We start from the raw sequence: 27,776 nt of genomic DNA, 5'->3' as shown, positions 1-27,776 counted from the left end.
TATAAACTTCTGTTGAATAAATGAATCATTGACGATGGCTGTACTCCAAGCCCCCTTTCCTCCTCTGCATACCCTACCTGGAACAGTTGTTGCATAAGATCACCTAGCCCAGAACTTGATGCACAGTAGGCGCTCAACAAGTTGTGTTTTTCCCTTCGTCTCTACAGCAGAATGGGTCCCTAGGCGACCGTAAAGGAGGGGTTTCTGTCCCCTGCGCCTTCTCCACCTCCCTTCGCGCCCGCGGGCCCGCCGGGTCTTGGGGAGCACTTGGGCGGGAGGAGGCGGGGACAGAGGAGCGGCAGGGCGGGGAGGGGGCGCGGGCGGGCGAGCGGGCGGCTCGCGCGGAGCTGGTCTCCCGCTTACGTAAGGCGCGAGTCCCGCGCGGCCGGCCGGGGCTCCGAGTGGGGGCGGGCGGAGGCGGCGCCGCCCAGCGGGATCCGGGCTGGAAGCCTCCGAAGCGCCGCGTCCCGGCCGAGGTGTGTGTTTATTTGGCTGCTCTGGGTGGAGAGGCGCCGGACTCCGGCTTCTCGCGGTGGGGAGCGCATCCGTCAGCACTCGGCCGAGGTGGGCGCTGGGGCGTCCTCGCGGGCGACGGGCAGCAGTGGCTGCCACGACTCCGGGGATGTGACAGTCGCCGGGGAGGGGCCGAGGCGCGGACCGAACGCCGCCGACGTGCGGAGACCCGGCCTGGGGCTCAGTCCCCAGGCCGCCCAGGGGGTAGGGCGACTGGGGGCGCTCTTGGAGTCACCGCCCATCCGGCTCCTCCACTCCGGGGAGACCCGCGTGGGGATGCTGGGCCGCCCGGCCCCCTACTCAGATGGGGCGTGGGGCGCGAGATCGTGGAAGGGACCGAGGTAGGACAGGACAGGCTGACCCCCGAGCCCCCGAGGGCTGCCCCGGCCAGGCGCGGGCGCTCGGGAGTTCCCCAGGATCGCAGCGTGGGGGCGAGGAGGGCGGGGAGGTGTAGCGTGGCGCCTTACTCCGCCTTCGAGCCGCCCCGGCGCGGGGCTGAGGGGAGGGGTTGTCTCAAAAGTCTCTCCTTCCCCTGCAGGGGCGGCGGCGAGTCCCCGCGCAAGCCCAGGGTGTCAGGCAGGGGCAGAAGAAACAAAGTTCCCGGGGCTTCTCTGAGGCCGCTGTCCGGGTTGCCTGTTCGGCCTCCCCCTCCTCGCCGAGGCAATGGCTTCCAAACTCCTGCGCGCGGTCATCCTTGGGCCGCCCGGTTCGGGCAAGGGCACCGTGTGCCAGAGGATCGCCCAGAACTTTGGCCTTCAGCATCTCTCCAGCGGCCACTTCTTGCGGGAGAACATCAAGGCTAACACGGGTGAGGGGCTGCGGGGGCGAGGGGCGGGGTGAGCGGACGCCGGATCGGGTGAGGCAGGGAGGCGAAGGGCCCGCGAGGGGCCGGGTCTCGTCGGTCCCCGGGCGCCCTCCCCCCGCCCGCGTGTGGTCGTGCAGGCTCCTACGTGCCGGGGCGCATGCAGCCGGTGGCCCGCTGCCGTGCGGCTTAACCGCTCCCGGGGAGGAGGCCAAGGCTCGCCGGGAGGAGGGTGGGAGGTGCGAGCGGCTCCTCTGGCTTTGGGGTAAAGCCGGCAATCACCCAGATGAGGGAGCGAGATTAGGGCAGCTAAAAACCGCGAGCTTCCCTCTCGCCCGGCTTCCTTAAGGCTAAGCCGTCCCCGCCCCTTTGCCGTCTCCCACCCCTTCCCTCGAGTCGTGGCCGCCGCAGCGCCCCCTTCTTTCGCCAGAGCCCCCCAGGCCGAGCGCCGCCCACCTGTGGGAATCGGGCCCCGCCGCGCGCTGGGGAACCTGTGGCGCCGCGCGCTCCTCCTGCCCCTCCGTGTCGCCTTCGGCCTCTGGGCAGAGCTCCGGGTGGCTTTGAAAGGCCTGTCTGTTCGCTGCCGCCCTTCTAAGGTAAACTCTCACCAGTAACTCCCCCTTCTTTCCAAACCGGGGCCTGGCTGTTAGGAGACAAGGAGGAGACTCAGTCTGATAAATTACATTTAGAATCCAGCTTCCCTGGAAATGGCTTCTTGAGAATGCCTCCATTGGCTTGCATGGTGAATTTGGGGATATAGGTCGCCTGTTCTTGGTCTTTCAGTACGGCCCCTCTCCCCTCCTTCCACCCCGCGTTCACACCAGTGCATAATGAATTGGCATTAAAAGGCGAGAGGTAGCTGTTATGCCGCTGCGAGGTACACAGCCCTTCTGGAATGCAGAAGCTCACAATTAGCAACTCCTTTATGAAAACTTGTTATTGCAAATGGGGTGCTTCACCGCCGACACTGTTCTCATCGGTGTCCTGGATGGTTGTGGCCCATTATGGGCTAATTATCCAGGGATCTTCATTGCCGAAGCAAAGATTAGTTTGACGAGGAGGGTGGAGGACGGTGCTGGGAAACTGGAAGCTTAAAAGCGAGGAATTAAGAAATATCTCAGAGGCAGAGTTTTATTCATTATCTCTTGAGCAGGCTGTGAAAGCAATCTTTTATTTGCGCTTTAAGAATACTGCCCCCCACCCCCCATCTCTCCAGGGGCTGAGTTCTGCGTACCAGATTGCATCTTGAATTTTCTCTTTCGAGTATTGTTACCACAATTGGGTCTATTTTAATTTTAATACCACATTCAAATGCATTTTATTCCTTCAGTGTTTGGAATGCAGTTTGGGGATAGGGGCAGAGAACTGCATGAGGGGGAAGGCTGGCTCTCAACCCAAGGGTGTTGTGGGCAGGTGTGGCTTCTCCAGGGTAGGAAGATGGAGGCAGAGTCTGGGGAGGCAACTGCTGGAGTGGGATTGAGCCCATTTCCCCCAGTTTTCTATATCTAACATAGTAACTTGTTTCCTCCTGGCATGAAGGTCTTCACACTGTCCATCCTGGGACTGGATTAGTGGCTGTTTAAATTTTTAAAGAGAATGTGATGGGAAGTAGCCATCTGTACTTTCTTAGAAGTTTTGAAAACTTTCCACTTGCTGTTTTCCCTAATTTTTTTCATTTTAACTCTCCTTTGTTATGAATTTTAGTTTCCATTCTCTTTCAAATGCTTCCCGCCCCCCCCCCCCCGTTTTTCTTTCAGCGTGACTATGAAACGTTTAAATTATCTTTCTTTTCCTTTTGGGAATCAAGTAGTTTTTGCATGAACCAATATAAAAAACCTTATCAGGGAAAGAAGAAGAAGAAAAATAAAGGACAATGACTTGTTTTGAAAGTGGCCTGTTTCTAATGGACTTGGAGGGTGTTCTTGGATTATTTTTCTCTCTCAGAAGGTCTAAGAGTCTTGCAGGCTCACTGCCTGTTAAATAAGAAAGCATTCCACAGTGTTTATTTTCCTGTTACCTGCTGTTTGCTTTTAGCCAGTTTCCCGGTTGAGGAGTTCAGCGACCCCTCTGTATGTACCCCGTCATAGCTGAAGGATTGAAAGAGGCGATGAAGCCCAGCAAAACCCCAGGAAAGAAAACCTTGGTAGGAATTTGAATTGGAAAGTAGCTCAGGCCATCTGCTCCAGCCTGGAATGGGGCATGCTCCTGTCCAGATGGCTTTCCTGCAGCCACTGCCTGCTGAAAAGCTGCTCCTCTCTGGAAGGGCTGCTCATTGCTTAGGTGAAGCCTTCCCTCACCAGTCTGGGCAGAATTTGTCTCTTTCCTCTGCACATAGCTTGTTGATTCTGTTGCTGTCACATACAGTTATGATACAGTGCAGCAAATGTCTTCTGCGTCATCCAGTAGATACTTACTGAGTGCCTGCTGCATGTCAGTGTTCTAGGTGCTGGGGGGCTAGAGCAGTATTTCTTCCACCTTCGCCACATTCCAGTTCTCACTGATAGACTTAAAGGGCAGTGAACTGACAAAGTACCTAATGCATAAAAGGAGTTCAACAAGTCTGTGATGAAGGCATGGGTCATTGATTCTCTCTACATCTTTCCCAGTAGAAGTCAAACAGCCTCTGGCGATCAAGTTCATTTTGTTTAATTAGCTCTGATTTATGGTAAAAGTTTGTATTTACTATGGATCTGAGGTTAGCCTTGTGACTGATGTTAACCATTGGCTCTGCCTGGTCGCCCAGAGCCATGCAAGCTGAGACTTGCCAAATAACTTATTTGAAGACCCACCCCCAAGTCTTAGGCTCACATTTTCTTTAGTACGTTGTATGAATAGAAGAGAGAGTTCTGATAGGTTGCTAGAAGCCAGGTCCTACACTCTGTTATAAAGAATATTAGCTTTTTTCTCTGTGTGTGTGTAGTGTTTGCATACATGTGCGTGTGCACACACACAGGGCTGGCATTCAATAGTGAGTCCCATTAAAACTTATATTTAGTAATAGCTTCTTTTGTTGAGTGATGGGTGACTGAAACCTCCCTCTGAAGGTGTGAGAATTCTGTTTTAATGATTGGACAAATAGTGGAATTTTAAAAATTCACATTCTGTTCTGGATTGAGTGCAGGAAAATTGGCAAGTTTCCATTTGGAAGCATCCTGGACTTGATTGAGAGAAAAGATGTTCAAGAGCAAACCTGTTTCTCTTAATTAATATTAACTGCAGCTCTTGCTGAGGTTTGCAGATGGGACCAGCATTTCAAATTAGACTATGGGCTGAGCCTCTCTTCTTTGAAAAGATGACCTAGTTCAGAGGGTTCAGGTTTTTTTTTTTTTAATTCTCTTTAAGTATAAATGTGTTTTTTCTTACGTAAGAATGAAAACTTCTGAGAATTATAGGACAGAGAAGAATATTAGAGAGACTAATATTCAACAGTGTCTCTAAACCAAATAAATAGTTCACCTCTTTGTAGACCATATAAACTCTTGGCTTATCCTGGGATTTCTAGAATATGCTGTATTCCATATTTTTCCCCCTAGCTTAGGGAGACTTGGGATGTAGCCCAGGTCAAGGGTCTGGCCATTTTGGTGGAATCTCTCTGGTGCACAAGTCCTCTCCACATCCTCCCCCTATTTTTTCTGGTTTCTTTGTCTGAGGGCTTTCACGCGTACTTGAAGAGAACTGTTTGTGACTTGAATAAGGTGTCCCCTGATGGTAAGAATGCCTTTGCCACATGCACAGCTGAATCTGAGCATTCATCTAGTGTAGTCATTTTTTTTTTAAGTTGCTTTTTCTAATCAAAGTCACGCCTTGTAGAAAATTTGGAAAATGGGAAGCTGTGGAAGACATTAAAAAGGCAGGTAAAAATTACCCACAATTCCACCCTGACACTTAAATTCTAACAGACGTTATTTTTTTCTTTTCTGTGTGTTTTCCCCTCTACCTCCAACAAACTAACTTGGCATTGTATTGGTTGATAACTGCTCCCCCTTTCACTTAGACATGTATTGTGAGCATTTTCCTGTGTTCTTAAAGCTTCTTCAAACACATTTAAAATTTCTATGTAATAATGCATTCATTCAGCAGATACTTTTCGAGTACCTTTTGAGTACTCCGATATCCCTTAGTTCTTAGAGATGAGAGTCCACAGCAAGGTGAGGAGGGGACAGGGAATAAACAGCATAGTGTTTGATAAAGGTGCATGTGATGGAGATGAAATGGTGATGGGTTGGTGATGAGGTCTAAGGTGGCTATCCTAGTTGTGTGATTAGGGATGCCTCTCTGGGAGGTGAGGAACCACGGGATGAGCACCTGATGATCTAGGAGCAGAGTGTTCCAGGGAGAAGGAACAGCAAGTACAGGGGCCCTAAGGTGAAAATGAGCATACTTTGTTTGAGGAACAGCAAGAAAGGCAGTATGTTTGGAGCCTGATGAGCAAGGAGGATGTGGAAGGAGAGGAGATCAGGTGAGAAAGGTGAGCAGGTAGAGCCTTGAGGGTCCTGGGAAAGACTGGACTTTGGCACTGAAAGGCTATTGAAAGGTTTTAAATAGGATAGCGATGTGAATGGATTGACTTTCTAAAAATTGACCTTTAGGATGCTGTGTGAAGTGACAACGGTCATACCAGAGAGGCCAGGTGGACGAGGAGAGTGGACCATTGGACTGGGTGGTGGTGGTGAAGGAGGAGAGGAATGAAGGGCTTCAGGATGTGTATGAAGGCAGAGCTGACTGGACAGAATGAAGTGGCCGTGAGAGGTGACGGAGAGAATGCAGTCTACAAAGAGTCCTAGGATTCTGGCCTGAGCCTCTGGGTTGAATGTGCCTTTAGATTGAACTAGAATGTGCCTAACCAATGTGTTGTGGAACATTTGAGTTTTTTGCTGTTTAATGATGGTCTTATGAACATCATTGTATAAACCATTGGTCAGATAAACCTTGGGATAGGTTACTAGGAATAAAATGACTGGACCAGAATAGTTTTAAAACCAGTAGGGTAACAGGGGAGTTTTAAATTTAGCTTACAATCATCCAGTCAAGGTCTTGGTGTAAAAGTAGCTAACAGGCACTACTTTACTGATGTACTTTCTGGCTTACTAAATATATTATTCAAGTATAGACAGAGATACACACATATTTGAGCCTATGTATTTAAACTCTTTCCTTGTTTTTCTGATTATAAAAATAGTATGTGTAAGTTAACAAAAGTTAGAAAGCCAAGAAAGATAAAGGAGCAAAACCTGGTAATCCCATTAACTGGAAGGAAAAAAAATACTGTTAATATTTTTATATGCAGTGTATTTTCTCGACTGTTTTTCACGAATGTATTATGTATTACTCTTTTGAAAATTGCTTGTTTTATTTCACTATGTGTCATTATTTTTAAGTGTCATTAACAGTCTGTTCTTTAATGTGAGTTTAATGCTTTTGTACTATTTCAATATAATTTTTATTTCACTCTTGATTTTTTGAAAAGGTAATACATGCAGATAGTAAAACTTTCAAATAGTACACTAGGAATGGAGGGGAAAATCTCCCATCCCTGACTTCTGTTCCCCAGTTACGTTCCATACGGATACTTTTTCACCCAAAGAATTTGTGCATACACATATCTCATATATGTATGTATAGTGGTGCCTCTTTTTTTTATGTACAAATGTATATTTTATTTTGCACTTCTTTTTTTAAAACTTAGCAGTATAGCTTGGACATTGATTTCAACTAGCATATGTCAATCTACAATATTCTTTTAAAAAAATCTGCATTTTTTTTTAATGTACAGCTGTGCCGTTGTTTCTTTTCTATCCATTCTCAGATGTTTTGGTCTCAGGACCAAAACACATTTTTTTAACACATTTGAAAATCATTGAGAACCCTAAAGAGCCTTTGTTTATAAGGGTTCTACCTATAAATACTTATATTATATGTATTATTATATATACAGATATAGATACTGTTAGAAATTAAACAGAAAACTTAAAAATATTTACTAATTCATAAAAAAAACAATAATACACCCATTACATGTTAACGTATTTCTATAAAAATGCAACTTTTCCAGAACAAACTCCAGTGGGAAGTATCCGGGTTGTTTTTGCGTATTTGCAAATCTCATTAATGTTTGGCTTAACAGAAGACAGCTAGGTTCTTACATCTGGTTCTTCATTCAGTTGGTGTGCTATGTTGTTTTAGTTAAAGAATTGGAAGCATATCTGGTTTCACCCAGATATGTAGTTGGAGAAAGGGGGAACTCAGACCTCTGGAAGGGTGCCTTGGGCCCTCAGGGATCCTCAGACCACACTTGGAGAATGGCCGATTTAACCAGTACCCTGCTGATGGGAGTTTAGGTTATTTACAGTCTTTTGATATACAAAGCATGCGATGCTGAATGTCCTGTAAACATTTTCAACAAATGTGTAAGTGCCACTCAGTATTGGCTTGTGGGATGCAAAGAGGTGAGAAAAGTCTGTTCCCTGAAGGAGCTGCCAAGTTAATTGGGAGAGGCAGTCAGGCAAACAAGCATGAAGTCATGAAAGCCTGCACGAGGTGGGTCCTGGGGACACAGGGAAGAGCTGGACTACTCAGCATTTAGGAGGATTAGGGGAAACGTTTTAGAGGAGATTCCTGAGCCGAGTTTTGACAAATGAGCCCAGCTACAAATGAGGTGAGCAGAAGTTGTTGTTGCCACAACATACTTGGAACTCCTTTTCTGGAGCTTGGTTGTGGTCCACAGAGATCACTGCTTTTGTGACTTGATCAGACCTTGTATATTATCACTTTAGACCTCACTCATCTCTTAATTATACGTGCTATCAAAGGGGAAAGGGTTATTATGCCTGCTCCGTATCACCTTTTCCAGTTTCCATTACTTGTGCTTACCTCGATGATACACACACACACACACACACACACACACACACACACACACACACACACACACACACACACACACACACACACACACACACACACGATGCCATGAAACTTAATCTTCTGCTTCAGACTTTCTGAAAGTCCCGTGATGACGGCTGATCATGAAACTAGTAAATCAGGTACTAGGCTAATAGCCATAAATTCACCCATTATGAAGGGCCTGTTTCCTTTAAAACCTACCAGGTAAATCACTAAGTGGTATTATATTATGCTCGTCTGTCCTATGTGGGTCATATTGTGAGACTGTCTAAGGACTTGGAAATTACATTTTTGTTGTAAAATTCTGGAGCGTATGCTTTCATAATGGGTCAGATATATCAACCATGTACTGTCTTTTAGCAAACTAGGTTTTTGTTTGTTTGTTTGTTGTTTTAAAGCATGAGCAGGTAGTAGAGGCTACAGATTACTCTGCCTTTTTCCCCTCCACCATTTGATGTTTTTAGTTCTGGTTGGCCTTTAAGACACGGTACAAAAGGTCTCATTTGTACAGCTTCATCAAGTCCAATTAGATGGCCGATGTTACATTTTAACAGTCTCACCTCCAAGTTTCAAGAGTTCTTGTCCTGGTTAAATGGCAGGTCCAGCAGCACGCCTCCCTTCCTTAGCCAGAGAGACTGATAGTATTGAAATAATGCTAAGTCATTCCTGCTCATCAAATTCCCAAGAAGCTAGAAATCAACTGTTTTCTGTTCTTCAGCACTTTCTTACTGACCAGTAACCTGTGACCCTGGCACTTTGTAGTTCCTGTGACTTGGTCATTATAACCAACGTGTGCAGAGGGTCAAGCGTGTGCCAGCCCTGCACTGACTGTTGTATGAGCATTCTCTAGTCCACACGCAGATCTACAGAATTACAATTGTAATTCTTCATTTTACAAATAAAGAAATGGCCTCAGAGAGGTTGGGTTATTTATCTTAGGTCAAACAGGTAAATAGAGAAGCCAGCATTCACTCTTGGGACTGCATGGCTGGGATTCATTATATTGTGCTGCTGTGTGGGTACTCCAGTAACTAGTGACTGTCCACTTAATGTCTTAAAAATGCCACACGGGGGCATGAATGGCAGGGAATATTTGCAGCTTAGTTCTCACAGGTACACTGAGATTCAGCAGACGTTTTAAGGGTTGGCTAGAGATATGTGGTTTGTTGTTGTTGCCATTCTGTCCCTAAAACATTAAAAAACAAATGTAAAAAAGGAAACACCGACTTTCTCTTTTCTCCCACAAAAAGGACCCAAAAAAGGTCTAAAATAGAAACCATGTGTAATTGTGAGGAGGCAGAAATTGCTTTTCATCATAATGTGATAAGACTTCTGGAATAATACCTGAACTTGATTTTTCATGAGTCATTTGACAGATGTTTCTATGCCTGTATTAGGTATGGGGAGGCATGCATGAGTGCCCTCGAGGCATTTACGGTCCAGGATTCAAGTCCTAGGTTCCACAGTACATTCCCGTGGGCCCTGCTGGGGTGTATGGTGAGCATGAAGTGTTGAGGTCATGGACAAGGTGGGAAAGGGCGTTACGCAGAGGTGCTTTTCTCCTGTGATGCCCTTTCACACTCCTGTTCATCTCTCAGAGTCTATTTTCAGTCTCATCACTTCCATGAAAATTTTCCACAGCTGTGGCAGCTACATGTCATTTTCTAATCTGAAATTTCTCTTATACCCATCAGTGTCTCTAACACGGCATGCATTGTCACCTCCCTGTAAGACAATCTATTTTATAACCTCAGTTATAGTCTCTCACCATCTGAATAGTAAGTTCATTAGTGCCAGTTCAGTTCAATGACTGTTTTGATAGCCTATTTGTGGCAGCAGGGGAGGCATACTATAAAAAAAGGTAAAAATAATCAAGATAACTTTGTACACCACGTACCTTATGTAAGTACGATGAAGAAATAGCACAATGACAGAGTGACTGGGAAGACCGCTTTAGAAAGTGAGGGGGCCTCTCTGAGGAGGTGATGTTCAAGCTGAGCCCTGAATGAGTGTAGAAGCCAGGTGCGTGAGAATTTGGGGGCAGAGGGAAGAGCATGTGGCAAGACTGATGTAGGAGTGAACTTCCGTAAGTGGAGAGGAGAGGAGGCCGGTGTCTCAGGAGCACCATGAGTGAGGAGGAGAGGGCAGAAGAGGAGGCTGGAAAGGTGGGTATGGGGTCCTTTGGCATGGCTAGGAGTTTGGGCTTCATTATACCTGGATGTTAAGTGATGGGTTTTGGGTTTGTTTTTTTGTTTTTTGTTTTTTTGGTTGTAGTTATTTTTGTTTACTTTTTATGTATAACAGCTTTACTGAGATAACTTGCATATAATAAAATTTACCCTTTTAAAGTATATAAATCGGTGGTTTTTAGTGTATTTTATACCCATCGCTGAAACAAAGCAGGACCCTCGCCTCTATTACAAATCCTTTCCATGTACCCCATTTCTTGATTGTAGGTAAAAGGCTTCAGCCTCCTAGACCTTCCCTGAGTACCAAAGGGCAGATTCAAACAGTTGCTTATCAGAGAAAATGCAGAAAAGAAAGGAGGAGTGGTCAAACAGTAGTGCGGCCCTGGGGCAGGGTCTGGGTTCCTCCTGAGGAATATACGTAACAATACCTTTGAGTTCTTCTGCAGGAACCAGGGCCCCCACTCAAGTGGAGGCTGGTAACTTCAGGCCGAGCACAACCTTCCTGGAAGCTGAGATACCTCACCACCAACCAATCAAAAGGAAGTCACACATCCTGTAGCAACCCCCACCCCAAATTTTGCCTGTAAAAACTTCTCCCCTCAAACCATCGGGGCGTTTGGGCTTTTTGAGCACAAGCCTCTCTTACTCCTTGCTTGGCCCTGCAATAAACCGTTCTCTGCTCCAAACTCAAGACGTTTACGATTGTTTGGCATCACTGTGCGCTGGGCATGTGAACTTGGGTTTGGTACCATTGCCACTATCTAATTTTGGAGAATTTTCATTACCCCAGAAAGAAACCCTGACTCATTAGCAGTCATTCCCTCTTCTCCCCTCCAGCCCATGGCAGTCAGTAATCTACCTTGTTCGTATGAATTTGCAATCTTCTGGATGTTTTATATAAATGGGTTAATGAAATATGTCTCTCTTTTTTTTTGTAGCTGGCTTCTTCCACTTAGCATGTTTTCAAAATTCAACTATGTTGTAATATGTATCAGTACTTCATTCCTCTTTATTGCCAGATAATATTCTATTGCATGGCTATACTACATTTTGTTTGTTCATTCAGTAGTCGATGGACACCTGGGTTTCCTGCTTTAAACATTAGTATACACTTTTTGTGTGTGTGGACATAAGGGTGTATACCTAGAATTGGAATTACTGAGTTATTAGTTATATGGTAACACTTTAATTTTAAGGAACTGCCAAAATATTTTCTAAAGCGGCACCATTTTACATTCCCTCTGGCAATCAATGAGGTTTCCAATGTCTTTAATCCTTGTCAACACTTGTCATTGTCTTTTTCGTTTTTATTTCAGCCACCCTAGTGTGTGTGAGGTGGTCTCTCTTTGTGGTTTTGATTTGTATTTCCCTAAGGACTAAAGATGTTGAATATCTTTTCATGTGCTTTTGACCATTTGTGTATCTTCTCTGGACAATTGTCTATTTAAATTGTTTTTCCAGTTTTAAGATTGGCTCATTTGTCCTTTATTCTTGAGTTCTTTATATATTTTGGCTACAAGTCTCTAATTGGATATTGTTTGCATATATTTTCTCTCATTCTGTGGATTTTTTTACTTTCTTAATGGTGTCCTTGGAAGGTTTTAATTTTGATGAAGTCCAGATTATCTTTTTTTTTTTTCACTTGAGCTTTTGGTGTTGTAGCTAAGAAACCATTGCCCAATCTAAGGTGAAGCCATTGTTTTAAAATATGAAACTGATGATCTGATTCACATTTTTTATAGATCTCTTAGGCTATTTGGAAACTGGATTGGAAGGTTCTAGAGTGAAACTATAGAGAACAGTTTAGGAGGTCATTACAGGATCCACAGGCAAATAAGTAAACTTTAAACTTCAGTAAGCACTCGGTCAATCAGTGTATTCCAACAGCGTCCTCTAGATGGGAGTAAGACGGTCTTTACCTTTAAAGAATTCACAAGGTAATACATATAGCCAAGTCATTGTTTTATCAGGCAGGTTATACTGAATACTATGGAATACTAAGGAATAAAAAATGTTTTATTAGAATAGTAAGGAGAGTTCATTTTTGTATCTCCAGTGTCTAACATACAGTCAGTGCTTAATAGCTGTTTGTCACACTTACGGATGACAGAGTAACCGAAAGCGATGGGAGAGATGGCATCAGAGCTTGGCCTTGGTGGGCGGGTAAGGTACTAGAAGATGGAAAATGGAAGCAGTGTTGTGAGACACCCAATGGGGCGGCTGGTCAGTGAGCCAGTGACGTGCGGGTTGGTGAAAGAATTTACTAGAGATTAAGTGTAAGAATAGAAAGGAGTTTATTGGGTGCGCTGTCACAGGCAGCAGCGGGCCACACAGACGAGAGGTGCCTGTGTGAGCACCGGGGCAGAGAACAAGGGAAAAGTTCAATAGTCACGCTGCTATAGGCAACAGCAGGCCACACAGGTGAGGGGTGCCTGCTCCAGCACCGAGGGCCGGGTGTTGGGGTGTTTTATGAGTTCGGGTCACAAGGTGCCTGACTGGCTTGTGCACAGTCTCTGATTGGTTGCAGGTGAGATGAGAACTTTAGGGTCCGTGAAGGGCAGTGGGATTTAGGACTCTGATAAGATGGGCTGAAACGAGCCAGTCTGAGCATTATCTAGGGCTGTTGGTAGGGGAAACACGCCCAGCAAAGAACACACCTATCTTTTGAGGAATCGTTGGCAGATATCTGAGAGCCCAGGAATGGGGGTCTTGGACTTTGAAGGACATCAGTTGGCCCAACAAACAGGATATTTTTGACCAAAGGATCACGTCCGGGAGTAGGTGGTTAAAATTAAGGATATTTTGATTGACACCTAGAGTTGGAGGAATTATAGGCGATGAGGCTGGTGATGTTCCCGGGGCTTATATAGTTCCAGACCGAGTTTATAAATAGGAAGGCTATGAGGAGTCAATGCCTTCCTCAACCTCCTTTAGCGGCATGATTGTTGTTTTTCATGGCCAAGTATGGAGTGGACTGGAGCGGAGAGGAGTTGGAGCACAGCTAACAGTTTGGGTCAGGTAAAGGGTAAAAGTAATGGAAAAAGGGGTTTGGGAGAAGCTGAGGTGGTGATGGCAGTACCTGACGTGACCGTCTGTGTATGGGAATGGTGGGCAAGGGCAGATCCCACTGCAGCCCTTTGGAGAGTGGAACTTCAGCAATTGGAGGAAAGGTAGTCCCATTTAACACTGATGGGCAGTCCAGGGGTGGGGAGGATAGTTTAACACAGCTAGTGGAAGTTCCAGGGGAAGGATCCCAGGCCTTTGGCACAGCAGGTGGTTGGCAGGGGAGTTGGCTCTGTGGCATAGAGGAAATAGAGTTGCGATTTGGAAGTCATGCATTCCTCAGGCCCAGCCTCTTTCTAGCTTTGTGAACTGTGAGGGCATTAACTTGATTTCCTCCTTTGTAACAGTCCCTACCTCACAGGGCAATTGGGAGGGTCAGATGGGGTCATTTATGTAAAATGTCCAGTAAATAAGAGGTTTCTGTCTGTGGTTTGTTCCCTTCTTCCCTGGAGTAATATGCTTTGATTTCATTTAAAATCTTCCTCAGTGAACATGGTGCTTTGAATCGAGTCACTAGCACAATCCAGAGGGGTTTAGGCAATATATGTGGGTAGGTGTGTATGGGGGTGTGTGTGTGTACAACTCAGCCACTCAGCAGAGGCTATCAGCATTCGCTGTTTTAAAACTCTGTTAATTGTATCATCCTTCCATTTTCCTTTGAATTTGTCTTGCTTCTGTTCTTGTCCAAACAAAAATATTTATGCTAAAGTTACATGTGTGCCTCTTCTGGAAGACTCCCTTAAGTAAAATGGCGTTTTTAAAATTGTGTCATCATTAAGATGGACAGTTTTCTAACAATACCTCTCTGTCTGATTGGATAGATTTTCTCAAGGTCTTTTTAATGTACTGGACTCCTGGTATAGCGAATCCAACTTTTGCTTTGTTTTCCTAAATTCTAACTCAGCTGCTTCTGTGGTTTTTCTTGTACACGACCCCTATAGATCTTGATAAAAGCAGCCAAGGTAGTTTGCAGGAGAGCTAGAAAATATCGATTGCGTGTCTGAGTATAGTTTCCCAGTTTTCTTAAATGGTAACTGTAAATACCATCTCAGGACATAACTGAGCTTTTCCAAGAGGGAGATTAACTTTGAACTTGCAATACTTCAGTGGCTTAGTTTTTTAAAAATCAAGAATATAGCTTGGAATAAGACGAAAGGCAGGACCTCCATTTCACTGAGCTCCTAGTTTTGTTTTAGTTTTCCAGGGTTCTAAGGAATGAAACATTATGTATAACAAGGACTGTGTTAAATTTAATTATTTGTTTCATTTCTTAACATCCTTAAATTGGAAGGGACTTTAAGTCCTTCTGTCCAAGGGGCCATTCTGTGCTAGATCCCTTCTATGGCAGCTGACAGCCACTCGCCTCCTCGGGAGGCAGGCTCTTTCACTGCTGGACAGGTCTAATTGTTGGCAGATTTTTTTCCCCTTATACTGAGATGAAAGCCAGCTCCTTGAAACTGTCATCCATAAACTGTCATCCACTTATCCAACTTCAGTCTTTTAGTGTCACATAAATCAAATCCCCTAGCTCTTCAGATAATTGAAAATAGTTGCTAGGCACCACTTCCCTGACTTAATTTGTCTCCCCCCCCACTAAGAAAAATAACCCTAGTTCCCCTGGCCCTTCTTCCAATGATATCATTTCTAGATTCTTTTGCAGCCTGGTTTCACTATGACCAGCCCCATTAACAACTGGCTAAATGTGGCAGGATCCTTGTAGCTATGTTACTGAAACCTGGCTTCCTCCCTTGGTGGGTGTCAAGTCAAAAGACACAATCAAGCCAAAGACTGGGAGAAGAAAGGATTTATTATGACTTGCAGCAAGTAAGGAGAACACTGGGGATCTTTCCCAAAGCAATGTCTCCCCACAGCAAAATTGGGGAGGTTTTTAAGCTAGGGGTACATGCATATTCATGAAGAGGCTTGAGCAGAGGAGAATTCAGCACAGAACTGGGGCAAAGGTTGACAGAGTCCCAAGCCTTAGTTAACTGAAGTCAAGAAGGTCAACTTCATCACTCCATCCTCCACCTGGGTGGGGGCCTTAGTTCCGGCAGAACTCAAAGGTAAGTTATTATGTGTATCACTTGAGGAGGAACAAGGACTCTGCATTCTCACTAGTGTTAGACTGCCTTTTCTCTGTCCCCGCATTCCTTTATTCCCTTAAGATCATTGATTACTAAGACCTGTTCGAGAGCAAGCACTGTGGCCGGGCTTGGACCGCAAAGTGGCCTCGACCAGAATGGGCTCTCATGTCAACAAAGCCATTCCTGGTCTTCTTTCTGCTGGGATCCCCTAACCTCTCTGCTTATAGCTGTCGTGGATTTACTTCTATAATCTGCTCTCTAAATGAACACATGGTTTGAGAGTATTTCTGAACATTGTCCTGCCATGCACACTGTAGCTCAGGTAGCCTCATAAAGCTAACAGTATTTGAGAGTATGTACCAGGGTCGTCTTAGACCTAAGCACAGATACTGATACAGGAAAAAAAAAAAAAATGAATGAGGGACTTGAGGAGGGGCGTGTCCCAGGTCTCGGTTGAGTCCCTGGGCCGCGCGCCCCGCCCCGCCGAGGTCCTTGGCTTCGCACAGGAAAGAATTCAAGAGCGAGCCACAGTTGAGTAAAGATAGATTTATTTAGAGATACATATTACACAGAGTGTAGGCTGTTTCAGAAGGCAAGAGAAAGGTGTCGGTGTTGGGTGCTCAGGTTAAAGTAAAAGTAGATACGCACTCCATAGACCAGAGTGTGGGCTGTCCGAAGACAAGGGAGTGGGAGAGGGCCAGGAGGTGTGGTATCTCCAGTATTTACAGGTTCTGTAACTTCACATGCCAACAAGTGGGAGGACCATTCAACTACTCTGGGGAAGGGGCTGGGATTCCCAGGAATTGGGCTGCCGCCCACTCTTCGACCTTTTATGGTAGCCTTGAAACTGTCATGGCACCTGTGGGCATGTTATTTATTATGCTGATAGATTACTATGAACGAATAATGAAGCTCAAGGTCTACTGGAAGTACAGTCTCCCGCCATCTTGATCCTCTAGGCCTACTGGGAGTTGAATCTTCCATCATGTTGGTGTTCATCACTGTATCATTCCTTGAATGTCTGTGTCCTGCCCTCTTCCCTCCTGTCCCAATATCAGCTACTCCAGACTACTCAGCTCTGAAGTCCTGTCCTTCGAGTGAGAGTCCAGGGGTCTTCTCTCTTCCTTGGCTCACTCTGAGGGTTAAAATAGCCAAAGAATGACAAATTAGAAAGATTCCAGGAGTTGGGTGAAATTATCCCTTAGCCTAAATGTTGCAGGACATGGATTGGCGATGAACAACTCAGGACTACATTTGCCCAAATTGTCATTAATTATAGTTTATTTAGATTGCTTTTCACATATTATTGTTAAACCCCAAGACTATAGAGACTTATGCTGAATACTTTAGCGGTGCAAAGGTCTCTAAGTATAGCTGGGTTTGGAATCTGACTTGGCCACCCTAGCTGTACAAACCTGGGCAGTGTAGCTAACCTTTTTGTGTTTACTCATTTATAAATGAGAGTAATGGTAGAGCTACCTCATAGGGTTTCCTTGTGTGTATTAAGTTAATATGTGTTGGCAGGGCTGAGGCTAGGGTGAGAGGAGCCAGGCATTCTCCTTGAGTGAAAAATTTAAAGGGTTGCCAAAAAAATCAATAACCAAGATAAACAGTAGTTCAATGCAGTAAAATGAACAAAATACTGACATTTCAGATAGAGACTAGATTCAACAGGACTGAGATGGGGGTGAGATGCATGGGAGTGAATTGTACAAGTGCAGGGTTGGAGCCCATCTTTATGTAAAATTTTCATTGTTTTGCATCATGAATTTTTTGGCCTTAATTTTGATACTTGAAAACATTAGATTAAAATATTATTTGTCTTGATGACTAGAGTCTTTTTTCCCGTGTGTCTTCTCCAGTTTTTACCCCAAGAGCTCCACGCTTCCCTCCCTCTGGTTGCAGGCCAACGTGTTGTGTGGTGGGGTTTGTTGTTTCTAATTACTGCAAGGATGGTAGTTTTGTGGAGGAAATCCATTTTAAGAGCCTCGTGGAAGGCTTTCTTTCCCTAGCAGAGATATTTCTCTTAGGCTGTGTCAGAGTGCCAGTCCAAATCTCATCATCAAGGTCAGTTTTAGGTTTTGAAATGTCATTTTTCAAACACTGCTGAAGTTCACACCCCAGAGAATAAGAAAAAAAAATGCATGCACTGAGCTTATGTCTAGAGGAATCTAGCCAAACCACGACACTGTAAAATCGCTTCTCCTGGATGGTTAGGATTGTGAAGGACATCGCAGATGGTGGCCGAGCTGGAGCTGGAACTACTGTTAGTCACTTGGCACGGGTGTGAGATTTTCTAAGTGACAGAAGCCAGGAACCTGGTGGGGAGTAGGAGGTGGTGCTTCTCAAAGTTAAATTATGGTGATAGAATCTTTCTGTAATTCTGGTTCTGCTCCAGTTTGCCTTTATACAGGCTTGATTATAAACATGTCTTAGAAATCTGTTTCATAGTTAGTGACCAGTGAAAGACAAAAAAACCCAAAAAACAAACAAAAAAACCCGAACCCCCCTCCCCCAAACTGTCAGAATCAATGTTTTAAAGCTTTGTCTTTGACGGTCCAGGTGTTACAGGCAAGGCAGCTCTGTTAGGGCATCACCCTATTGTAATGGCTTTTCTTTTCTTTCTTTCTTTCTTTCTTTCTTTCTTTCTTTCTTTCTTTCTTTCTTTCTTTCTTTCTTTCTTTCTTTCTTTCTTTCTTCCTTCCTTCCTTCCTTCCTTCCTTCCTTCCTTCCTTCCTTCCTTTCTTTTTTCCTTTTTGATGCAGATTTATCCACTGTTGCTTTCCACACGAAGTAAGAGAAATAGTTGCTCTTACAAGGTCACATAAACTGGATGCTGTTGATGCTTTGCATAAACTACGTAAAGCTGAATAAACTAACAATTAACCATAGCAGTTATTGTTGGTTTTGATCAGGTTTAAATTCACCTGAAGATTTAGTCATTTTTGTTTCAGATTCCAAAGAGTGGAATTCAGTTATAAAGTGGAATGCGTTTAAAACATAACTTTATTTTGTCTGCTGCTGCCAGACGTTGCCGCCTTGCAGTGGTGAGGTGGCTTCACAGCATGAGCTTGGTCACTTTTAGAGACTCCAGGTATCTTTTCTGGTTTAGGATTAAAAAAAAAAAGTGGAGGGAGGATGAGAAATTCTTGTCTCAAAGGAACGTATGTCACCTTCTTTGTACCAGTTTTTGGAGAACAGCTGTGGCAGCTGCTGAACTATGTACATCTGCTTTGTTTTCCTCCTTTCATTTGGCAGGTGGAGAAAGTGTGAGAGTTTAAATGGAGTCTAAAATTAGTCTGCCTGGTGGAGCATTCGATTTCATGGATATGCTGTTTGGAATAGCAGTATTTAGTGGCAGATGTAGAAGCTTGGGTATAGAATAAGCTTTGAGGTTGAAATCCGGGGACCAGGACAGTAGCGGCAGTTTGATTTACGAGGGCCACATCCTCAGATGTCTAGGAACTCATATTGGAATAGAGACAACTGCGGGAATGCATTGTCCTAGCGTGAAAGTGATCCTTGGTTTAATGGGCAGAGTTTAATGTTTCCTGTTGGATAATAACGTACCAGCTCATCTTTAGATTAGTTAGTGAGGTAAGACTTCCAGAGTGGCAGGATGAAATCCAACGCTTTCTTCTCTTCCTCCTCGTTAACTTCTGCTTCTGGACCAGCTTGGACTGCATTTTAAAGAGATTTGCAAACCACAGATCCTGGGCGTTAGTGTTGAGTCATTACAATGGGAGTGCTCGTGCTCAGGAATAGACGTGTTGTCTTAGAGGTGGGGTGACTGGTGACACTGGGGGGCAGTCTGTGGTGCCTGGCTGGCCATCCAGCATGATCTGCTGAGTTAGGAAGACTCAGGTTCCCCCACCTGCTTAGTGGGTACACAGCATTTCACTAGCTGCCCTACTGACCACTCTCCCTAATCACCTCTTTCTCGGATTGCTTGCTTCCCTGGAATTCTCCACGTCTGCTTTTCAGTCTTGTAAGAGCTGCCCTTTTCTGCCTTCCCTTCCTTTGCCTCATGTAGGACATTGCTTTTATTTCTTTTCTGCCTAATTTAAGTTGATTGTATTGAAGATCTGGGGGTGATGAAGATTAGTCTGGCATGAGCAACATCTTGACGTGGCATATTAGATGCCATTGTCCTCAAACCTTGGCCGTACCACACACCCTGCTTTCCCTGCCTGCCGCTCCCCCAGCTTAGAGTTCAGCCTGCCTTCTTGCTCTGTCCCTTTCCAGAGAACTGCTTTCTCTATCTCTCAGCTTTTAATCCTCCAAAACCTACTACTTCCTTATCCAGAAGAGTTTACCCCTTCACCGTCAACCCCCCAAATAAGTCCTAGTCCTACATTTGCTGATCCAAAAACTCATTAAATTGCTTCCCTTCAACAAAGGACCCGGAACAAAGCATAGACAGTTGCTTTAAAACTTTAGTGTGTGTGTTTTTTAAACCTGATAAAATTTTAGGTGAAAGTTTCTTATTTCCCTCCCCTCAGGTACTTCTAAGAAAGAGAGGAGTCTTATTAAGACTTAGTTTCCCTTTGCCCAGGACAGACCCTCAGGTGTCAGTGTTTTGTTTTGTTTTGTTTTTCCCTCTTGCCACATTTTATTTTGCTTTACTTTCTTCTATTTTTATAAATCTCATTTTTGTTTCCTTATTAAACGTAAAACTTATTGAGGGAACCCTCTTCCCCCTGACGCTTGCTTAGTTTAAGTCACTCAGCTGAACCTGTCCTTGGGGTCTTGTCAGCTGGGGAGAGGGCAGATGGCTGAACAAAGGGTTCCACTGTGGGAGGAACTGGGGCCGAGGGACTGACTGCTTGAGGAAGAGGAGGAAGGCGTGGGGGCCGGGCCTGGGGAGCCGGCGCTGTGAGGCGTGTGAGGTGCAGGCTCTGGGGCTACATACTGCCTGGGAAGCCAGCAGGCCATTTGCTCAATCAAGCGTCCCGTATCTCCTCGTTTCTGCAACTGCAAACCAAGAATAATAATGGTACTACCTCGCAGCGTTGTGAAAAATAGATGAGATAATGCATGTAAGAGGTTCGAATAAGGCTTGGCCCAGTGTTTGATTTTTTTTAATGCGACCCTTAATAGTGTTGAAATAAACTCCTAGGCCCGAGATGGAACTACTCCTGCCTGGAGTGCCACACCAGCAAACCGAATCTCAGATAACTGTCGTGTTCCTGTAAATGCTCCACTAGTCCAGAAGCCCCGTAAATCCAGTCAGCCAGTCCCTAACACCAAGCCGGCTGTAGTCTAATCGCCCTAACCAAGGCTGACGGTGTGGCCCCGGCCAATGAGATATTTCCTTTTTGTCTCTTTGTTCTTTATTCTTCTTGATCCTCTGAGGGCTTCCTGCCTTCTGCCCCATTTCGCAGTTCTCCGAAACGAGACTGTCGGTTGCATGAACTATTAATATTTGTTTGTATCACCTACATTGTCATCTTTAATCATTTTTTTAACAATAGGAATTAGTTTAACCTTAGGGTTAAGTATATACATAGAAATACATAAAACTGACACACATTTAAAAAAGTTTAAAATATTCTCCCTTTCTGTGTACAAAACACCTTTGAATTTCATAAAAACAGAATAGTGATACTGATAGCAGTTTGACAACCACTAGTCCAGCACTTAATAAGTGTTTAATGCCTGTTGCCTCTGGTGGTTTTTTTTTTCCCGTTATACTTTATCTATTTATTAAATAAATTGAACTGCTTTTATTTTATTTTTACTAAGACATAATTGACATACAATATTATATTAGTTTCCGGTATAGCATAATGATTCCATATTTATGTTATGAAATGATCTCCACAATACGTCTAGTTAACATCTGTCACCATCCATAGCTATAAAACTTTTTCTTATGACGAGAACTTTTAAAATCTATCTCCTAGCAACTTTCAAGTATGCAGTACAGTACTTTTAACTGTGGTTACCGTGTGCTACATTGCATGCCTGGGAACTCAGGCTTGTAACTAGAAGTTTATACCTTTGGCCCCCTTTACCCATTTCACCCATCCCCTACCCCCTGCCTCTGGCAACTACCAGTGTCTGTTCCCTGTATCTGGGAGCTTGGTTGTTTTTTCTTTGTTGTTGCTGTTTTTAGATTCCACATATGAGGAATCATGGTATTTGTCTCTCTCTGTCTGACTTATTTCACTTAGCATGATGCCCTTAAGTTTTATCCATGTTTTTGCAAAAGGCAGGATTTCATTCTTTTTTATGGGTGAATAATATTCCATCGTGTGTGTGTGTGTGTGTGTGTGTGTGTGTGTGTGTGTGTGTGTGTGTGTGTGTGTGTGTGTGTGTCTGTCTGTCTGTCTGTCTGTCTGTCTGTCTGTCTCACGTTTTCCGTATCCATTCATCCATTGATGGACACTTAGGTGGTTTCCATATCATGGCTATTGAACTGCAGTGAACGTGGGGCTACACAAACCTTTTCAAGTTGGTGTTTTCATTTTCTTCAGATAAATACCCAGGATAGAATTGCTGGATCATGCAGTAGTTCTATTTTTAATTTTCTGCCGAACCTCCATGCCGTCTTTCATGGCGGCTGCCCTCTGGTATTATTACTGTTGTTCTTGGTGGTGTTAAGGGACCGACTGTATGTCAGCCTGCTCAGTGGACTTTATGACCCCACTGGGAGCCCTGGCAGAAGAGAGTGTTAGCATCAGCTGTTTTCCCCCTTTCCCTTTGTCTGCAGGACTGTCTGCTACCCGCCTTGGGAGGCTGGTGAGCACACACATCTTCCGTGTTCTTGCAGTAGTTCTCCACCAGAGTGTTGCCAGAAAGCTATGATGGAGAGAGGGAGGGAGGGAGGCAGAGAGAGAGAGAGAGAGGGAGAGAATCCCCACGGGCAGCAGTAGCAGTCCATCCTGTTTGAGCAGATGGCACTGGAGGGAACAGCAGCTTCCCTTTGCTGACCTGCAGCCAAGATCTGCACAGAGAGGCAGCCGACCAGGAGCCTGGCACCGCCAGGCCCACACCCGGGCCTTCTGCAGTGGGAAGGAAGGAATTCCTTTTATGTTGCTTTTAAAGTGAAATTCCTCCCTGTCCTCTGAATGGGCCTAGTAATTGCGTTTGATAAGGTTACAAGGAGGGGGCAGAAAAAAAAAAAACAACAAACCCAAACTAGACAGTGTGTGAGATTTGCAGTATGATCCTATTTCTCAGGGGTGGAAAGTGCCTGGCAGGGTGAATACCAAGGCAGACTTGCAGCATGCGAGCTGGAGGAGGTGGTTAAACACTCTGGGTCTAAAACTCATCTATGATCTTGGCAAACCTTTTGGATTACTTGCCTTTTCCCATTTGTTCCCTTGCCCAGCTTCTGCTGCCTTCATTCCTGTCTGCTTTTTCTCCTCTGCTGCTTATGTAAGGCAGTGTGGGGTCCTTGGCCAGATGTTCCTGGTGTGCCTATAAATGCATGTGTTCCTATTCTGGGCCAAGAAAATACTCTCTGACGTAGGACATCCCAAAATTTTTTGGCTTATGAAATTCCAGCATCTTTTCTTTCATGATTTATTTAAAGCCTTAAAATGAAGTGACTGCACTGTTCTTTGAATCAGTATGGCGAGGGTCAAATCATTGATCTGCTGCTGGGATGAGAACGCCTAAGGGTAAAGAACCTGCTGGGTATTCTTTCTGCTTGGATATTGGATCACCTTCTTTCTCAGTAATGCTCGCCCCTCCCCTACCCAAAGTCAGGGCTTTTGTCCACGCATATTTTTATCTTGGCTATTATAGAAACACACCCACCGCCAACACATTTCTGGACCCAGGGTACAAAATTAGACTGAGTGAATGTAAATATCCAGTCTGGCTAGAGAGAAAAAAAAGCAAAGAGGCCAAACAAAGCATTGGCCCTGATTCCCAGGAAGTCTTCCAGGCTAGGTGTGGATGACAGAAACTAACTAACAGATGATTCAGGCCTGAGTTCAGGTCTAGACTCCACTCCTCACATCCAGAATGGGTATAATGATCAGTGCCTTAGCTGCCCATGAGAGCAAGGAGACTCTCCTGAAGTCCTTCTCCTAACCTCAGAGGTTGAATGTTGGTGGCAGAAAGGATCCTGGCATGCTGGGAAGCCAGTCCTCTAAGCCACAAAGCCAGGTACAGGGAGTTGAAATTCCACCTCTGAAATGATAGAAACTGCAAGAGTCCACCTCCTTCACACAGATGAGGAAACCTGAGGCCATGATAAGTGAAGACACTGATGTGGTCAGTCCTGTTGGCAGTGACGTGGAGGCAAACTGAGAGCCAGGACTCCTGACTCCCAGCCTGGTGGTAATTCCTTGTATCACATTGGATCTTTGTCTCATTAGGAAGCCATTCCAGTGTTTTTAAAAGGTTCTTCTCCCTTGATAAAAATGCAGATATTAAAAATGAGTCAACTGTATGATCTTACTTACATGTGGAATCTAAAAAACAAATTAAACAAAACACCTTGAGCTCATAGATACAGAGAACAGATTGGTGGTTGCCAGAGGTTGGGAGGTGGAGCAAAATGGGTGAAAGGCGTTAAAAGAAAGGTACAAACTTCCAGTTATAAAATCAGTAAGTCATGGGGATGTCACGTACAGCATGGCGACTATAGGTAATAATACTGTGTTACATATTTGAAAGTCGCTAAGAGAGATTTTGAAAGTTCTCATAAGAAAAAAAAAATTGTAACTACGTATGATGACAGATGTTAATGAGACTTTTTGTGGTGAGCATTTCACAATATAGACGAATATCAAGTTGTTAAGTTGTAAGCCTGAAACTGATATAATGTTATCTGTTAGTTAGCTCTCAATAAGAAAAAAGAAATCACATTACAATTTCTAAGTTTTGATCTCACAATTAGTGGTAAAGAGATACACATTTGTATTTTCATAAATTTGGGTTCAAACCTAGATTTAAAGAAAAAAATCTTTTAAACATTAACCTTCTTTTGGCCTAGGGAGTGACCAATTATATGGATCACAGATTCAACTCATTTTAGCTACAATTTCCTTTGGTTAAAAACGCCAGTAATAATTGTCCCCATGGTGAGCTAAATATTTCACCCCGAGACTAAATGGCAGAGGAAAGGTTTTGAAGACAGGTGAACACCAGGTGAAGTCACTGCTCCTCAGGAGAGACGTGGTCAGTGATTTGATCCTCTGGGGATCCTAGTCTGATGACGTCCAAGAGAACCAAGAGCAAATAGGATTCAAGTCTTTACAGTTCCAAAGTTTTGCATTATTTTACATTAGTTGCAAAGCTATCTCTGGTAACTTCTTTAGAAATGGTTTACAATCCTTACAGTCTTTGTGATGGATTAAGAAACCATTAGGGTAAAACTTATCTGTGTTACACAGACTCCCAGAAGAAGAGACAGCTCAAAGAGAGGCAGCCCATTTTTGACTGTGTAGCCTAGTATATGTAAACTCTCAGCTGGAGTGACTTCCAAGTGCCTGCCTGTTAGTTTGAAAATGGTAAGTTGTTTCCTTTGTGCTCAAGTTTCTGCTTCTTCTGTTAGCAGGTATTTTGGAGTCTTAATCTCAGTAATGCGTGGGAGCTGACTCATGCACATGGCTTCAGGCGGAGCGAGCATCCACTTGTAGGAACAGGTCCTCTCTTGTGAAGAGGTCAGACTGGGGATCCAAATGCAACCCGTGGCGGTGATCTTGAACAGACTGAAGCAGTAATCGTGAGACCCATTGACAAAAGTACACAAAGTCCGTTTGTATAGACTAGTCAGATAATAGAATGTTTTGCTTAATTCCATAATTTATTTTGCTCACTTATTCAAGTTTTGACAAAGAATTGGACTGTGAAATAACATTTAAAGGAAACACTGCTGCACGTAATTCTTACTGTGTGGTTGAGAAGATTTTTCTGACTCTCAGTTGTGTTAGAGTCATGACTACGGTTATGAGGACTGTTGAACAACACAGTGGATGTATAAGGGATGCAGTGATAAGAAAGTTCATCAAATTTGTAGGGCCTTGGGGAGGGGAGGATGGAGATTTTAAAGATAGGGTAGTTCTTCATCTCAAGTAGAGTGACTCTTATTGATGTTAAAGTAAGTTAGTCTCTGGTCTCAAGGGGATTGTAATCTGGTTTGGAGGATTTGTAAACAACCCCATTGGACAGGAGGGGTGAAATGTAGGTAGAGGAGCAACCACGTGTGGTTTTACAGACTGACCTGCATGGGGTGTGGGGACGCACCTGGCTGCGGTGTGGGTGTGGGTCCGGCAGCCCAGCCTTGGTTCTGTCTACCAAGCAGTGTTCCCTGGCAAACAGCGGAGTCAGCCTGGAAGAATGGGCATCATCCAAAGCAGGATGTCCTTTTTCTGATTTGTCGAGGGGCATCGAATGGGCTAACTTTGGCCCCGGTGCCAGTGGAATACAGAAGAGGGGGCCACTGCCCTGAGAAAGTAGAAAGCGCGTGGCTGTGAGGTGCCTGGTATGTGTAGTACTTGAAGCGGGGTTCTCCTGCCAACTTCTGCAAGCCCTTCAAAGGTCAACTCCAGGGCAGGAAGTTTCCTGGGGCCTGAGGTCAGACTGAGGTGTCCACCCCTGTGTGCCCGGCCCAGGCACATCTCCGTCAGCACGGTCTCTCTCCTGTCCCGCCTTTCCTCCATGAGTCTGTAGGCTGCTTGAGGGAAGAGACCAGTCTCCCCTGACTTGTGCCTGACACAGTATACGAGTCAAAGGGTGGGTAGCAAAGGAACAGAGTGTGTGGGAGGTAAGGTTTGAGCAGTCTTTCCAGGCCAGGTCAGAAAGACCTTGAATGCCATCCTATGGAGTTTCCGTGTCATCCTGCAGGCCAGGGAAAGCATTACTGGTGTTCAAGGAGGAAGCAACTTGTGCCAGCTGTGTTTTTGGAACCTTTCTGGGAGCTGTGTGGAGGGTGGATCAGAGGAGGGAGAAGACCTTGCGGAGAGGAGGAGGCTGGCTAGTTAGGATGTATAGGATTTCAGGGCACTTAAGAGTTTGGTAGGAAGCAGCTGCACAGAAATACTTGCTGTAAGTTTATTTATTTAGTCGAAGATACAGCACCTAAAGGAAGCAAGGTGGTTACACAGAGCAGGACCAGATGTTTCCCCACAGGGCATACTATCCCCATGCTTGTGTGTGTGTGTATGTATGTATATAACAGAGATAAATGCTTCTGTCCCTTTTGTACAGGGACTTGCTTCGCCATTCTAGAAGAGTGTACCCTAACATTCAGCGTGCTTCTGTTCAAGGAAATGCTCACAAACATTGAGAGACAGTGTTGAATAGTGGTTAAGAAGATGGACTCTGGTGCCAGCCTGCTTGAGTCTGAGCCCTGGCTCTGTCACTCATCAGCTGAGTTACTTTGGGAAAGTTACTTAACCTCTCTGTGTTCTGGTTTACTTGTTTGTGAAATGGGGAAAATAATAGCACTGGTCTCACAGATATTTAGGAGAATTCAGTGGGTTCATGTGTATAAACCACTTAGACCGACACTTCGCATATAGGAACATATACTTATTATCTCCACGTCCTTGAATGACATTTGTACAGAGGCATCATTCCAAGTTCTTTACACAGACGTGTTAATCACATGCAACTTTCAGAACACTCCCGTGTGGTATTTTCATTTTATAGATGAAGAGACTGAGGTACAAATGCACCCACAATCTTACAGCCTTTAAGTGGCAGGGCCAGGATTTGAACCCAGGCAGTCTGGCTCCGAAGTGTATGGTCTTGACCGTTACACCAGGTGCAGAGTTTTCTTCGTAGCTACCGCTGGCCAGTGTCAGGGAGTGATTTAAAACCAATCCCTTTTTGGTGTGAAAGAAAAGAAAGCCTGGCTTGGAGCAAGGCCAGTTGTAGGACGGGTCCTGGACATCTGAGTTAAGTGCCCAAATGTCTTAAATTTAGGAGTTTCCATAATTTCTGCCTCTATGGGACTTTGATATCTATTTCTTAACCAAGATTTTAAAAAATATGTATTATTTTATTACTAAAAGAGATTCATCAAAGTGATATGAAGGACAGTTTATAGAGTAAAGTTTTCCTTAATTTTTTTTTCACGTAACTACTTCAGTGCCAGAATATTCTTACAAGTAGGGGGCAGCAGATAAAGAACTTGTAGTTTGCAGTTATTAAACTGTAGTTTATTTTTGACTATGCCCCATAGGGTGTGTGCGTGTGTGTGTGTTGGTGTGTGTTGGACTTCTCAGTGACACCTTGGAGAAGGGGTGATGCTGGGGG

At 44.6% G+C, this 27,776-nt stretch overlaps 1 protein-coding gene across 5 annotated transcripts in view; it reads left to right on the top strand.

The window, feature by feature from the left end:
- Positions 1-346: 346 nt before the first annotated feature.
- The window catches only part of AK4 (adenylate kinase 4), a 71,255-nt gene continuing 43,825 nt past the window's right edge, over positions 347-27,776 (top strand). Inside the window, exons 1-2 of one of the 5 annotated variants that reach the window (XM_072974282.1) lie at positions 347-476; positions 1,052-1,321. In XM_072974282.1, coding sequence (XP_072830383.1) covers positions 1,177-1,321 — 145 coding nt within the window. In that variant the 5' untranslated portion in view covers positions 347-476; positions 1,052-1,176. Of the gene's footprint in view, positions 565-1,051; positions 1,322-1,754; positions 1,912-27,776 lie in introns of those variants that run through there. The other 4 variants (XM_072974281.1, XM_072974285.1, XM_072974283.1 and 1 more) reach the window with 4 other exon arrangements.

Source organism: Vicugna pacos, chromosome 13 (genome assembly GCF_048564905.1).
Source record: "Vicugna pacos chromosome 13, VicPac4, whole genome shotgun sequence".
In the NCBI taxonomy this organism is placed as follows: Eukaryota; Metazoa; Chordata; class Mammalia; order Artiodactyla; family Camelidae; genus Vicugna; species Vicugna pacos.
This window is presented reverse-complemented; position numbering and strand designations above follow the sequence as displayed.